Source organism: Coptis chinensis, chromosome 2 (assembly GCF_015680905.1).
Source record: "Coptis chinensis isolate HL-2020 chromosome 2, ASM1568090v1, whole genome shotgun sequence".
NCBI classification, from domain to species: Eukaryota; Viridiplantae; Streptophyta; class Magnoliopsida; order Ranunculales; family Ranunculaceae; genus Coptis; species Coptis chinensis.
The window spans coordinates 71,696,815-71,712,995 of record NC_141457.1 but is presented as its reverse complement, the minus strand read 5'-3'; the positions used below and the strand labels follow the sequence as shown (position 1 = coordinate 71,712,995).

At 35.4% G+C, this 16,181-nt stretch overlaps 1 protein-coding gene and 1 pseudogene across 1 annotated transcript; one reads left to right on the top strand and one right to left on the bottom strand.

Annotated features, from left to right (window-relative positions):
- Positions 1-5,925: 5,925 nt before the first annotated feature.
- Positions 5,926-6,888, bottom strand: LOC147517600 (pentatricopeptide repeat-containing protein At4g33990 pseudogene; annotated as a pseudogene).
- Positions 6,889-9,622: 2,734 nt separating this feature from the next.
- On the top strand, positions 9,623-14,179 carry LOC147517599 (CBL-interacting serine/threonine-protein kinase 23-like; the record flags this gene model as incomplete). Its single annotated transcript, XM_086593641.1, has 8 exons — positions 9,623-9,646; positions 9,915-9,986; positions 10,252-10,357; positions 10,485-10,567; positions 10,760-10,813; positions 10,930-11,055; positions 12,959-13,008; positions 14,017-14,179. Coding segments are annotated over 8 exons (678 nt in total), but the record flags the coding sequence as incomplete, so codon positions are not given.
- Between the last annotated feature and the right edge of the window lie 2,002 nt (positions 14,180-16,181).

Below are 16,181 nucleotides of genomic sequence, written 5' to 3'. Positions count from 1 at the left end.
TTGATAAATTGTCACAACGGTGAAATGAAGATCAACTTTGGTAAGATGTCCATGGACATAAATATCTTTCACTTGTTGCATAAGGATTGTGATGACACCGTAGGTGGAGAGGTGTACTTCCTTGATAGCATGATACAAGAATTCGTCCCATTCGAAGATACAATTGAAAGTGCTCAATCTATAGAAAACTGTGATGAACTTGAGAACCCCACCACGGAGGCGTTGCTAGCCATGTTCTTGGAATCTCTGCATGAAATTTAAGATTTAAGTGAGCAGAATGGAAAATTGACAGAGAGAGTATCATATCTTGAAAAGATGAACTCTACATTTAAGGATTAACAACAGACTTCTACCCAGAAAAATTAGTTGCTAGAGAATCAGCTTAAAGAAGTTTTGGAAAAACAACAGAATCTAGAAACTAAAATGAGTCTTCTAAAGCAGAAAGTGGACCATATTGATAAGAAGAATTGCACTGCTGAAGCATTTTCTACACCATCATTGTCTGAACGAGAGAAGTATGTGAGCCAGTCTACCGCCCACCTTGAGCGCAGTCAGCCAGACATCCATTATCATTACTATGGTGGTAAAGGGCACATCAGATACTATTATCCTGTTAGAAAGATAAATTTTCATCAAACTTCTACACAGAGGAACCACAAGGCCTATCACATAATCATCAGACCTGAAATAGTTCAAGGTAGAGAAACAACTTCATCAACAATCTTTCCATCATATCAAGGAGTATTTTTGATGATCCACAAGGTGAGACCTTCTCTTCCTCCAAACATTCGTCAGATTTGGGTAAGAAAATCTGATCTCCTCACTCCAAATTGATAATGCATGATATAGTATATAGTCTTAGGGATCTGACTTAAAAAGACCTAACAAAAAAAAATTAAAAAATTGGTAAAAGGAAATATTCTTATTTTTAGGATTAATTTTGATATTCGGCATCAATAGTAACATCTTCCCTTTTTCTCATTCATTTCATTTACTTAATTTCTATACATTGAGGACAATGTGTATGTCAAGTTGGGGGAGGGCGTACTTGAGAAATGAATTTCAAAAATTAGTTTTCAAAAACAAAAATATTTTTGTTTCTATATCAGTAGCATGAGAAAAATGAATTTTAATGATGAGTCTGGGATATAGATTCTATACTGCTTAGTGTTGAGTTTGATAGATAGTTGATATTATTGACTTCATTACCGCTTAGACTATTTCTTATGCTCGGACATAGTTCTTGTTGATAGAATTCTTTATCAAGGCACCACCATAGTACTTGGTCAATTTTGTGTACTTTTGCTAGAAAAGAGATTTAACCCCTAGTAAACTGGAAGTAGAATTTTTTAGACTTAGCCTGTGAGACTTAAGCTTTATACCCATTATTTGGAGAGTTCTTACGAAAAACCCGAGTCTTAGTGACTCAACATCTTTCAGTTCTTTATGTCATTGTAATGTAGTCTCATTATTCGTTGATTTGGTTAATCACGAAGTGACATCAACTGGGGAGATAGCCATTAGGTCTTGTAATCTATTCGAAACAGAGTATCATACTGATAAGTCAAGTAACAGCCTTTATCCCACCTAGTAGGACCATTATGTTAAACCCTTTTGAGCCTTACATCAAGCCATTTCTTCCAAAACCCTTTATCCTTTACCCAACTCCAGACAAAGAGTATAGCCAAAAAGGAAATATCATAGAGATACAATGAAGACCATCATTCTGTTCTAAGTGAAAGAAGCTAGTGAAAAACAAGCATATCCAGTACTAATCAAGGATATACCACTGAGCTTTTAATAATAATAAAAAAAAAAAAAAAAAAAAAAAAAAAAAGTTGAACAGAATGGATGGAAAAGCTAAGACAAAAGAAGAATTTTCTCTACAATACAGAATTTGAAGAAATCTTCCAAAGAATGAAGCAAAACCCTTAGTGTTTTTCATAAACAACCTTTGAATCCTTTTTACCTTTCCTTCACAAACCAATACCCAAGCCAAGTTACAACCCATGACTTATCACTACAGTATGGTACGAAGTCTAGAATAGGTGAGAGGATGCTAAAGTGAAGGACCCGACACTTCATATGTGATTGACATTCTTTCCATGAGACTACTGTCATCTAGAAGTTTGTTTTTCAAGGTAGTATGTGGGATGTTCATATTCATTATTCTTTTCCCCACATACATGAGGTAAAATAGTAGACCATCTTCTGAGAGATTCTTTTATGAGAGTATGACCAGTGAGGATTGAAAGTCGAGATGATCTACCTATGGTAAACGAGGGATTTTGTTTCTTGGATAGGAGAGTATAGGAGATTGACTAAGTACAAACATAAGCCTTGATTGAGAATTTTGTCAATTTTACTATCTCCCATCATAATCTATGAGTCTTTGCAACAATGTAGTTAGCAATGGAGACCGGTCTGTTGGAGTAAGCACTAAGTGGGTAAGGAATTTCTCTCTCTGAAAAATACTATCATTCTTGAACATGCTATTCATTAATTTTGTGGGTATATCACCTGAAAACCCTCACGAGACTATAACTCGTCCTTTTTGGGGAACTTAAAGGTTTAAAGCCTTGTTGCATATGGTAAATGCAATCGTGATGCCTGCAAAAGTGAGTTAGGATTTTATTTTTTGTTATTTTTGATCATTTATCTATTTTTTATCTTATTTGCTAAAAGACTAGCAAAAGGCTAGTTGGGAGTTATGATAAGTGCTCAAAAAGTGCATTTTGACCCTCAGTTATACCTCTTGTGTAGCCATCTTAGTAGACTAATAGTGTTTGTAAAATGGAGCAATTCAGAGCATTAAGGATCACATGGGAAGCTCGTGGACAATCATGGAGAAGGCCAAGGAATTAAAGCTATTAAAGATGCGACTTGGACCTATTTTAAAGCCTATTTGGAAGCCCAGGGCAAAATGATCGTTGCTTTGACCAAAGCCTGCAAAAGAGGATAGAAAGATAGAGTAAAAAAAGGGAAAATAGACTTCTGCATCTGGGACGCATGGATCATGCATCCAGACGCATTGCTCGCATCTGAGACACATGGATCGTGCGTCCAGACGCATGAAACGACACTGTAGCCACTTCTTTCTCAGTTTTGGAGACGAAGTTGGACTTTGAAAGAAGTTGATTTGTATTAGGAAACAAATGGCTGTTTGGAATGCTTCTAGAACTCATTGTAATCCCTATAAATAGATTACCTAAGTGCCTCATGTAATTTGCCAATTTGCTTATACTCTTGTCTCGAGAACTTGAGGCAGAGAGAGATTAATAATAAAAGATTCAGTTTTAACTAGTCGAGTCTTAATAAATTAGTCTTTCTAGTCTTATGTTCTTCGACTCTTATTCTTCTCGTTCTTCGTGTTCTTCCTTCTTTATGGAAGGCTAATCTTCTCCTTCAAGGGATCGGAGGAGCTGAAGCCGGTGCCTAACGTTTGATGATTTTTTTGGTTCATGGTGTTCTTCAATTAGGTTAGTTATTTATGTTTTTAGTTATTAGTTCAATTGCCTAGACCAGGGGATGGAAGTATAGATTAAGATTTTTATTTATTGCAATCGAATATCATGCTAGTTTAGGGTTTTATTTATTGCAATTGAATATTTGCTAGTAACATGCTTTTATTTATTGTAATTGAATATAATGCTAGAATAAAGTTTTATTTACTGTAATTGAATATTATATTATTATTCTTTACTTTTCTTCTAGTTGTGTATTATTTTAGAGTAAGGGAAGTATTCTTTGTGTTTACCTTAGATGGTGATTCATTGAATAACTGCCCAAGCTCACATAAAAGGAAAGAAGATATTAATATCATAAACATAGGAACAACCATAAGTAGAGTTATTCGTTAACGATGTTTTGTCCAAGAGGGCATCGGCACTCGCTCGATTGCCTAATTGTAGTCTACTTGTGAGAATAACCATGAAGCATAAAGTCAAAGATCAAAAGTATCGGTGGATTCTAATCTCTTGAATTCCCTCTCTTATAAATTCTCAATAGTTTAGTTAGTTTAGTTTAATTTAGCATTAGAATCTACAATATCTATAATCATAGTTTTTAATCTTTCAAACCCCCTTTCCAGTCCTGTCCTTCATATAAACATACACTTAAAAGTGGAACGATACCCTACTCATGCTTTACTTATTAAGAGATAATTAGGTTTTGATACGCTTCTATTTTGTTCTACGACCATCATCTATCTACATCATCCATATACCATCTCATACACAAAAAGGAGCGAGTGTCAGTACCGCAAGTCTTTCTCTTTCTCTGTAACCTGAAACTATCATGCTTAAGTGTTCTACAAATAACACGTGAGATATAATGCTAAACATTATTCAGCATGAGTATTTGTATACAAATATAACGGCGGACATATACTCTAGACAATGTACAATCTGTCTTACCCTGAGGTGTACGACTATGTTTCTCATTCATGGCCTGCAACCTCCTAGAGCGAATAGGTTCGCAGAATACCACTAGGTCTGGGGACAATCCCAATTTGTCCCCACATACATCTCTACCAAGGACGGGGGCAAGGCTGACTGCCGAGTCGCTACTCATTCGTCCATTATGTACATGACGGTAAAAGAAACGAGTTACCTGTCACGGTGTATGCCCCTCTACATTTTTTGTAATCATCTTACCATCTGTATTCAGACGTTCCCAAGCCGTTGATCTCAGCCCCAATCTATTGATCCCATTGTTCCCTTGTCTCCAACTTTCTCGTTGTCGATGTTGTTACGTTGAATACTCTACAAAAACTAAAATCACCAATAACACAAAGGAGGGGACTGTGCCGCCCCTTGTTAGACCCGTCACCATTCTGGCAATACTCGACGTGATTGTCAAACCCCTTTTTAACATCCCCGCACAAACCCGAGGTGGTACACCTATCCTGCTACCATCGTCCACACCCTTCTAGTCCGCCACTGCCCACACTTTACCCCCAGTTCCCACACTACGCCATCACCCACACTCCCTAAGTCCGCGTACTACTCCACCAACTCACACACTTCATCAAACACTTACGATATTATTCTCTGGTAGTAGCACCTTTGGAGCTTCATTCCAATATACCACATCGCCATCTCTCGCTACCACACAGCCCCAACAAGCCTCTCAGGCCCCATCTCCACTACGCGCAGCCTCACCACTAGCTCATAAAACATCCCCAGAACCCCCATCATCTCTATTTCAGCTGGCGACATATCCCGAATAACTTTCTTGATTAGCCATGGCAGAACAATCAGGAAGGCAGCCATTCCGCATTTTCCGTCTTCCCTACCGCTTGACACTCAATACGCTTGAAATATTGTAAACTTTTTCCACCCTCAACAAAGACATCCCCCACTGCCCAAGACCAGTTGTCACACTTCCAATTTCCTTGTCCAATGACGAACCAACAACTTATGAACCAGAGACAACCTCCTGATCCAGTCTAACCCAATTTTAACTCAAGAACCTTGTGCTTGAGGATTTTTCGCCAAATACAACCTTACTTCAGTAGATACCAAAACCATGGCTTATCAGTTTCGCAACCTTAGCAAAAGGAGACACCTTTTCCGTCTTCCCTGGCTCACTAACCCAGCACCAATTGCCCCACGCCCTCCTACCCAATAGCAAACAACTCAGCCCATTACATTATCCCGACCTCCATTTCAGCCTCCAGGAGAAGCTCCTCCATGTCCCTTTTCACAAGCCCAAGCCCCAACAAGGGCCGAGTCTTAGCCTCCATCTCCAACCCATACAGCATCTCAAATACCATCACCAGCCAACAAGTCCCTTCTCTCAGGCTACGCATATAAGTAAGTATGAGACTCCCTCACCAAATAGGATAACTCACGCGGCCTCTTAGCCATCAACACCATCTCAAACAGCTCTATCCCAACCTCAAGTACCGGCAAAGACTGGTTCTCAGCCCCCTTCTCCATCCCTATTAACTCCCAAATCACAAGTTGCATCACTTACATCACACTCTCTCATTGTCTTATAAACCTCCATTGCCTCACTCGCAAGACCATTTTGAGTATATCCTGTGATCAAAGTATTCCAAGAGATCACATCTTTACTATCCATTCCGTCAAAGACCCTACACACATAATCTATATTGCCCAGTTTCAAATACATATCCACAACAACATTGCCAATAAAGATATCACCACGAATTAAGTTAAGCTTGATAATAAAACAATGTACAGACTCACTATTTTCAGCGTCCCCAGATTGAGCAACAATAAATGCCAAACTAACAAAAGTCAAAATATCAGGCCGAAACCCATTCCTTTTCATCTCAACAAAATAACCAAGAGCAGTAATCAGGTCACTATTTTGCTCGTATGCAGCAATTAACGAATTCCATGAAACCAAATCACGTACCATCATTTGGTAAAAAATACTCTTTGTAAGCTCTAACATACTAAACTTAGCATACATATTAATCAAAGCATTATAAACATACACATCAAATTCCAAACCATTCTTAATAATATAACCATGTGCAAACATCCCCGTCACAAGATCATTCAACGGCGCGCAAACAAGAAGTATACTCGATACCGTCATCGAATCCATCTTCACACCCTCCATACACATCTCTCTAAAAACATCCAACACCTCAACCGCCTTCCCATTCTGACAAAACCCAGAAACCATCACATTCCAAGTACCCAAATCTCTAACACTCATTTCATCAAACACGCTCCTCCCATCACCCACAAACCCAAACCTCGAATACATATGCAATAAAGAAGACGCAACAAATAAACCCAAACAATACCCCCACTTAAATACCCAAGATTGAATCTTTCTCCCTGTTCTCTGGAAAGGTGCCACCTTTCTCTGGTTTTCATAAACCCTACCAAGTGTTGGCGGCCACATTTTTTTTTCTCACCCACATCTCTCTACTCATCGTCCCCACAGATGGCGCCATTTGTCGCACCCAATTACCGCCACCTCTAACTTTACTCGTATTCCCTCTGTATTTTGGATCGGCTGCACCAATTAGGCCTACATACCCATTTCGTGATCAAGCCGCTGTAGTTCACCTCCCTCTCCCCCTCTTTTCTTCTCCTCCTCTTCTCTTCTCCTCTTTTTTATATCTCTCTCTTAGGTTTACTTCATGGGCCATAGTGTGGTCTTGGGCCCACTCTCTTGGCCCAATATATACTGTGGTCTTGACCCTATCTCTTGGCCCAATACATGTTATGGTCCATCTATGAAAATGGCTACTACAATAGGGTTTCTTTCCCCTTTCAATTTATCTGTGCGTGTGTGTGTTGTTGTATAAACCCTCCAAATCACATTCTTAGGTTATTTTCTTTATATAACTTATTTGTCGTTTCTTCCTCTTTCTCCTAATTTCTGTTTTGGCTGAATTGAATATTTGATGTTTAATTTGACAGGTTTAGCAATAAACCTGCATCAGGAGTAATATGTTAGAGTGTGGATTTGTAAGACAAATGTGTGGCTGTTGCAAACACATAAATGGATAGCAAAGTCACATATGCTGGATGCTGAGGTAGCTGTGGATATTGTTAAGAAATATCAACTGCTGTTTTGTTTGTTTTAGAAAGTTGGTGTTAGTTTTTTTGTTTTTGGAGGGCAGTTTTGTATGTTTTGAATTGTAATATTTCCTGATACTTTTCAAGTTTGTGTGTTTGGGTTAGTTAAATTATTTTCTAGCTTATGGTGATCACAGTGTAATGTTTCATATCCTTTTTCTCTCTTAGCATTAATCAGGAATATGTCAGGAGCAGTTTTTTTTTTTTTTTTTTTTGAAAATGTAATATCAATTTAGAAACTTTTTGTTGCAAGTCTTTAGGATTGCATGTTTTCTTTTGTCAGTTGAACAAATAATTGTCTATATGTTTCAAGATTAACCACTACTGCATTACCATATTCAAATATATTAGTTATAGCTAGGTAGTTCAACATATCATATTTGATTGTAAGGTAATGGGCTTGGGCGTTAGCGCAGTCCTACCTGGCAGTTATGTTGGAGTGTTGGTTTGTTTTCAGCCTGATAATTGTAGTAGTTGTTGATTCCCAATTGCATATCTCATCAGTTGAACTCGATGACAACACATATGATGTTGATCCTATTGAAGAGTTAATTTTATTTAATAACACGACAGGACCGGAGAAACAAAGTTCTATAGAGAATATAGAATCACTGGAACGATTGACTACATATTTGGCAGTGCCATACATTCTTCTTTCAAAAGTTTTGACTACATTCTTCTTTCAAAACAACCTTAATAATTGAAACTAATGCATATATAAAGTTTAAAATAAGCATTCAATAGAAAAAAAAAATATATTGTTTGATCAATATAATAAAATTTTGGTATTCAAATACTAATTCTCATTGTTTTCTTTTCTTTATTATGAAACCATTCTTTTCCTCTTTGTTGCTTTTGTCCTTCTTTTCATTTTTCTCCTTGACCTTCATTTCTTTAATTTTTTCTTCGAGGCAATATATCTTATCTTTGTTGTGTTTATCATCAACCAAACACTTTAGCATAATATTTCTGAGGCCATCGAGTTGATTTTGTTTCTCTTCAACCTCTTTTCTTTTTCTTCATAAGTTCTTTAAAATTGAAGTCTTCAATTTCTATATCACGTTCATCCTTTATAAACTGTATTGCATGAAAAGCTGCTGAATCCTCCGCTTTTGCAACAAAATCTGTAGTGCTTCCATCAATTTCCTTAACTACGACGTCTTCATTGTTAAAGAATAAGTCTTTTGGTACCTTTAATGTTACAGTGCTTTTGAATCGTCCGTTCTCTAATTCTGTGTTGTAGACCGGATCTTGTTGAACGTTAAGTCCTTATAGAATTTCTTTTAGCATTTTTTTTTTAAATAAGCTGTAATTTTCATACGCCATTATCTGCAATATACATAATAAAATTTATAAATTCTTTATCCAATATTCTTTAATATATATATAAAAAAAAAACTTAATCAATATGAAATGAACTCATAAAAGAATTGTAAATAATGGAGAAGAGAAAGAAAGTTGGCTACCTGGTTTTTCGATATGTGTAGTGCAATTTTTATTTTTATTTTTTTGTTTGGGTACATATATAGGAGATAAGGCATGATTTCGTAGGAGTGATCTAATTTAGTTTTGTATATATCTTAAAATAGTTTTTTTTTTCAAACATCTACGTGTACTACTGGGCCTAGGCCCATCAAATTTTATAAGATATATTTTAAGCGGGTATTTGTATTGCAACTTATATTTAAGTTACAGAGCACACACCCAAATCAAATGATCGAAAACTTTCACTTACCGCCCATACCTTGCCTTAGATGAAAAGCACACAACTATATGGGAGTGAAATGAAGAAACTGCGGCATTACACAAAAACTATTTTTCCGTGATCAGATTCACCCAATCGAAAACCAACTCAGAGAACTACATAGCAGGTATTTTCATACCCAATTCTCAATTTTATATGAAATTCATGTTAGGAGGGTGGAGTCTTGAGTTGATCGCAATTTTTATAGGAAATTTGGCAGTAATATCAAATGGTTCCATGTTTTTTTGGGCTTTACTTAAGGATTGCTAATTCGAATTTGTAATCCAATTCGAATTCTAATATATTCCCAAATGTTATACAAATGTATGAGGTAAGATGGCTATCACATTGTTTTCCCAATAATATATCTTCAGCATATATTGATCTCTTGTTTATGAGTTCATTGTTTCATTAGTGAACTGTGACCAATAGTTGTGCGTTCTCTAGCTAGTGTGTAGATTGGGAATTCACTGCATTGCCTGAGTCCGCACTCTTTTGCTAATTTCAGTAATTTGTTTATGCACGTGGAAGATTTTGATTGTAGAATGTTTTACTCTACCTCTACTTCTAGCTACCGTAGTTTATTGCTGTTTGTGTAGGTTATGGTTAGCAATACAAAGATATACATTGTTCTGGAATTAGTGATTGGTGGTGAACTCTTTGACAAAATTGTAAGCTCTTGGTTCAATACATTTGGTCCCTTCAGCAGTTTGGTTTAATGCTATATTACATGGACACGTTTTGAAAAAAATTAGTATCGGATACGTGTCGGACACATATCAGACTTATATTGTAAGTGATTTACCTCCAATTCACTTTGCATCCATGTCTGATATGGATACACGCATTCGTGTCAATGTAGCTTAGGTTAAAGGTGTAGGATTCAGTCATTATAGGGTTCTATGGATCCATTTGTTTTTCTTGTCTTCATGACAGGCTAGTAATGGGAGGTTAAAGGAAGATGAAGTGAGAAATTATTTTCACCAGGTCATCAATGTTGTGGATTACTGCCACAGCAGAGGTGTTTTTCATAGGGACCTCAAGGTGAAAAAAGTTTTGGATTCTAGGCTCCTCCATATTATCCCTTGTTTTGTCCTTGTGATCCTCCCTTTCACAAACTTGATTAGTTGGAACAGAGTTAGACATCTTTTCCATTATCTGGTTATTGCAACCGGAGAATCTGTTACTCGATTCTAATGCAGCTCTTAAAGTCTCAGATTTTTTACTAAGTGCACTGCCTCAGCAAGTTCGAGTGAGTGTGGTGGCATCTATTTCATTTTTTTTGCTTGTTAGTAAATGTGAAAGTTATGCCTAATAAAAGTTTATTCCAAACAATTAATCATCTTTTGCTGCGAATACCCTATGATTATTAGATTTTGTTTTTGTGGAGCAATGACTAAGAAGTCATATTTCAATGCTTGTAAAGATTTAACTGAACTTTTAGGAAGATGGACTGCTTCATACAACATGTGGAACACATAACTATGTTGCTCCAGGGGTATGTAGTTTTGAATTTAGGATGATCTCCTGCTTCATAAAATAGCTTACAATACCTCTCTTCTCTTTCTGTCTCTCCTTTTGGATTCTACTTTATACAAATATTGTCTCTTTCAGGTGGTAAACATTAAAGGGTACGATGGAGCAAAGGCAGATATGTGGTCGTGTGGTGTAATCTTTTTTGTCCTTATGGAAGGATATTTTCCTTTTGAGGATTCCAATCTGATGGCATTATACAAAAAGGTAATCATCAAATGTGAGTGTCTAGGGGGTGGGTTCATTAGAATACCATGCTCTGTTATGAAGTAGGATAAGATATTGCACACTATAGGGAATGAGTTATTGAAGATTCATATTCTTGTGTGTATAGCTATTGCATTAGACCTTAATCTAATTCATATTCAAAGTAGTCTCAAGATAATAATAATATGTTAGAGGATAGATAAACAAAAGAATTGGCATAATTGATAAACATTAAACTATTGGCTAATTGATCATGACATAGTTCCATTAGCTAGACATAATTTAAACTAAATTTTTAAATAACAGTTTCAATAGTGAGTAATGTTCATAAATAGTAAGCTTTTATTCATAGTGCTCTGCCTGTCACGCTCTGATGGTTTATGTGTTGTTGATATAGAAAACTTGTTCGTTTTCTAATTCAAATGTCCTCTAAGTTGCTTCTGCTACAGTTGGGTATGTGTAGTATGCTTTTCCGTTTTCATTTTGTTCCATGTAAACCTTGTTTTCCTCGTTGTTGTCATATTCTTTCTTTTCTACAGCCTGTAAAAATAAAAAAAAATATTTGCTCTTGGAAATCTTCGGGTTCGAAAATTTATCCTGTAGATAGTTGTAAAAAAATTATTATTAATTATCATTTTTTTATCTCTATCATTGATTTGTTAATTTTTAACAATCAATAAATGTCAAACGTATTGATTTACCTTTTTCAAAATATTGGCTGTTGCGTAAATTCATCATAAATTTCTCGAGTTTCATCTTGAATACTCTATTGACAAATCCTTCATTCCTTGAGCCAATTCCGTTTTTTTCAATACATTATGCAATTTCTTCATCAGCATTGAAATCCATTACAATTTCAGGGGTTTTTGTGACTGTGATAGTGCTGAAATGTTTTTCTCTAACCATTAAGTTGGCAGTAGTATCATCTAAACCTGTGTACATGTCTGTCGTGATTATTGGGAGTCGGTTGTATGACTTCATCTGTACAACAAATGTAAAACTTAATTTTTATGTAAAAGTAAAGACAAATGTAGAGAAAAATAAATATTTCATTAAGTTATGATGAACTATAGATAATTGAAACCAGAAAAAACTAAAACATAAATTTGATGGATTTCATATAAATTAACATTATTGTAATCATGATCCAATAGATAATTCATCTCGAAAACAACTTACACTATTGTGATCCTGATCCTAATAGATAATTCATCTCGAAAACAACAAAAAAAAAATTTGATGGATCTAACACTATGCTAATCCTCATCCAATTCTGATCAATTATTTGGGATGCTTAGGTAGTCCATTTCCAAATTTTGTCCTCCTATAAGCAATTGCTTCATTTATTGACTTCAAATAGTCATTTTCGTTTCTCAAGTTTTCAATATATTGATGAAGTTGTTTTTCTCTAGTCTTTGCTTCCTATAGCTCTTCACGTTTAGTAATGACTTCTTTGTAGTCGACGTCTAAAACTTCAAATTTGTATATCTGCTGTAGAAAGTGGATAACGTTTCTTGCAGCCGCATTTTTTGAGTCCACTTTCTTAGCTTGATACGTTTTCGGAAATGATTGGCTTATAGGATAATTTGGATTTTTGAAGATTTCTCTCATTATCGGCAAATCTATTATGACATCTGCAGCGTATTGGTTGTTTTCAATCTTTGATATGTAAACTGGTTCTCCTTGAATTTTTTCCTTGATTAGAATTTCCCTCAACGCTATCTTGAGTAAAATATTATGTTTGGTTTCATACTCCATGAGCTGCATTTTAAAAATTACATTAGTTTATATTATCCAGAAATATGCAGTCTCACCATTGTCAGGGCTTATAGTAATTTGGTATTTTTAGAACATGCATTATTTTAGGTTTTCTTTTATTGATGGATCTTTTACTGTTTTGCAGGCTTTGTGGGAGGATACTAAATGTGTGTCAAAGTGGGCTATAGTGAATAGGTGCTACTTCCCTGCAGAACTTTTCCTGAGTTTGAGACGGAAGGAATTTTTTTTTTGTGGCCAGTAGGAGAGGAAGGAGAAATGTCATGGAAGATGGATATGGAGTTATAACCGATATTGTGGGAGACTCTAAGCAGGTATATATATACCACTAAACTTGGTTCCAGCATTACATAATTTTGATATAAAAACAAGCATTTTCTTATACTCTACATACATATATATACTATATTGTACCCTATACACACACACCTTTCCCCCTTGAAATAAATTTTAAAGCATATGGATGATTTGAAAGTTAATATGTTCTCCTTAGGCCTGCTCTTATATTTCATATAATTTCATCATATCGAAGTTCCCAACACCATTTTCGGAAAACTTCCACACAGAAAATAAACTTATTTGAGATTTCTGGATACATTGATTTGGGCGTTTTTTACTTTTCATGTTTTAATTATCATTATCTTCGTTATTGATCGACCGGGATATTACTGTATAAGTCTGTAAATAGTTGGGACCAATCACTTTAGACATCATAAATTAAATAGTATGTTAATTTCATAGGTTATGTACAGAAGATTTCATCTCCCTAAAGCCTATAAGCTCTTTCATTTAAGTTCATAAAGGACAACCTACCCCCTTTTAACATAACCTTTAACAACACTTTTTGGACCAAGGAGATATATCTCTAGAAGAAAACTAAAATTCAACCTAAAAGATATGGTTCAATCATGTAGAAATTGCTTATTTCTGGTATTTGAAAGAGTTGCTCAATGAAACAATACATACCAAGGAATTAGAGGAAACTTTAAGGGGTGTTGTGGAAAGTCTAAGGTTGAGCTAGCTGAGAAATCTGTTGTTCAAGCTCGTCTTGTTGAACCTAATCAAAAGTTGGTGTTGGCTGAGATTTGACTAAAAGAAGAGGTAGGTTCTATAGCTAAAGAGACAAAGCAACATAAGAAGTTCAATACATGAATAATCTTTGTAAGACATTTTAACTTGATGTAGGTTGAGAGCATCAAGGCAAAGGCATCTAAAAAAGATCGAGGCAAAACTACTATTCAAATTGGAAAAGCATGCACACAAACTTCGGGACAGAGACATTTTGGATGAGAAAGTCATTCTGGTTCAAAAGGACCTTTCACTTGCTTACACTGGGATTGCTGAATAGGTTGTTCTTTTGTTCTATTTTCAGATAAACTTTTAGCGGTAATATGTTGCTAAGTATATAAAATTATATAATGGAAGATTTGATGTTGAAGTTCTTTAAGATAAAATAATTGTGGTGTTGGATTGATTGACTCAATAGCTTCAACTCGAGACTTGTCTCTCCCACAGTCCCACTGATTTCAGAATATTGAGAAGAATTATAAAGAGGAGGGGTAAGAGGGGTTCCAGGAACAGTTAATAATGAGTGGTTGTTACACTAATACAGGTCTTAAGTTCAATATAGTTCAATATAATTTGAATTAAAAAAAAAAAAAAAAAAACAAACAAACCATTACAGGCTTACGCTAATATCTCATGTGTTTAAACTTTAATATTTAATTTTTTTTTAATCATAAGTTGAATCATAAAAGAGAAATCAACAAAATTATAAAATAAGATACTGGAAAAGAAATAGTTTACCTTATCCATTTTTGTTAACTCTTTCTGAAGCCTTGATTGAATATCTTCTATTATATGCAATGAAGAAAAGAAAAGGAACTCAGTTATATATGTAAAACTAATGTAAATCAAAATAAAAGAAAAAACTGAAAGTTTAATTACCTGTGTTTTTTGTTTTGTGTTAGGAGGATCATTGGTTTTTTATATATATAGGTTTGTTTAGGTTAATTGATTAGGTTTTTTTATGTCATTAGAAGTTTAGTATTAATAGGATTCTTATTAGATAGGTTTGCTTAGGAAGTTAAGTATTAATAGGATTCTTTTGGTAGAAGAAGTCCTTATGTAGGCCTGGGAATTAGACCGTATACTTCCTTGCTAGTCCAGGATATTAAAACAAATCACATTGGTTTAATTTGGTACTGGAAGTAAAATTGGAGTATGCGTCATCTTTAAATGACCTCATAACCAATGCGATTCTAAAGCCTCAACAATTTATTTTGAGCTCACTTAGTATCTTCCTCAGGCAGTGAAGTTTGGGTACAAAGTTGATAAACACTTTATGAAAGGTCCGTGTAAGATAATACATTCTTGTGACATACAAAAATATCTAAAGAAAATAAAAGGAAAGGAAAGAAGAAAGAATCCATGCACAAATGCATAAACACAAAATGAGATCAGGTTATACACCATTCTTCTTCATATGCAACAGTTATTTAAAATTTTACACTACCAATCTAGGGTAACTTTTACTAAACCTGCTACTAATTCTTCATTGCATTCAGGAATATGTATTTTGTGTGTGTGTGTGTGTGTGTGGGGTTCGGTTTGATTTTGTTGACGTTTCTTGGGTTTGGTTGTAAGCAACAATCTCTACTATAAAGAGTTTATAAAAAAAATATATTGAATATAAAATACAGCAGCATCATGAATCCAAGAAGAGCTCGTAAATCTTACTGTTTGATAACCCAAGATGCTTCTTGAAGTAAGATCATCCCATATCAAAAGCAGCACCCTCACACCTTCCTACGACTTGGACTTGAGAAAATCCTCTAGAGCGACATCTGATCCAGAAGCAACATCTCGAACTAATCGAACTTTGTGCTACACTAACCAACCAGTAATATAAATCAAGCGTCGGGCTTGACTAACTGCATTGAATATGTCATGCCAACATTTCCCATGCTCATAAGGCGCCCCACCTTCGAGCTTCAAAGCGGGAAGGCAACCGTCAGGAACATGGGCATCTTGGTATAATGTTAGCTTCCCTCCTTGCCTGAGGGAAGTATGTACCTAGAACTCCTGTGTAATTGGGACCGCACCCAACTCCATGATGGTAAGCAGTCAGTCTCTCAATTGGCATGTATTGAATAGATATCTTCAATACAGCTCCAGGCTTACATGGCTTCTTGTTTGACATATTAAGAATTGGAAAAGATCATTCAATTTTGTTTCCTGATATTATATTCTCTACTGGGATTGCCACGACTGCAATATCTTGGGACCCCACAATATCACTGTCCTTAACAATAAAATGTGCTTCTGCAGCATGATGTACAATAGGAACA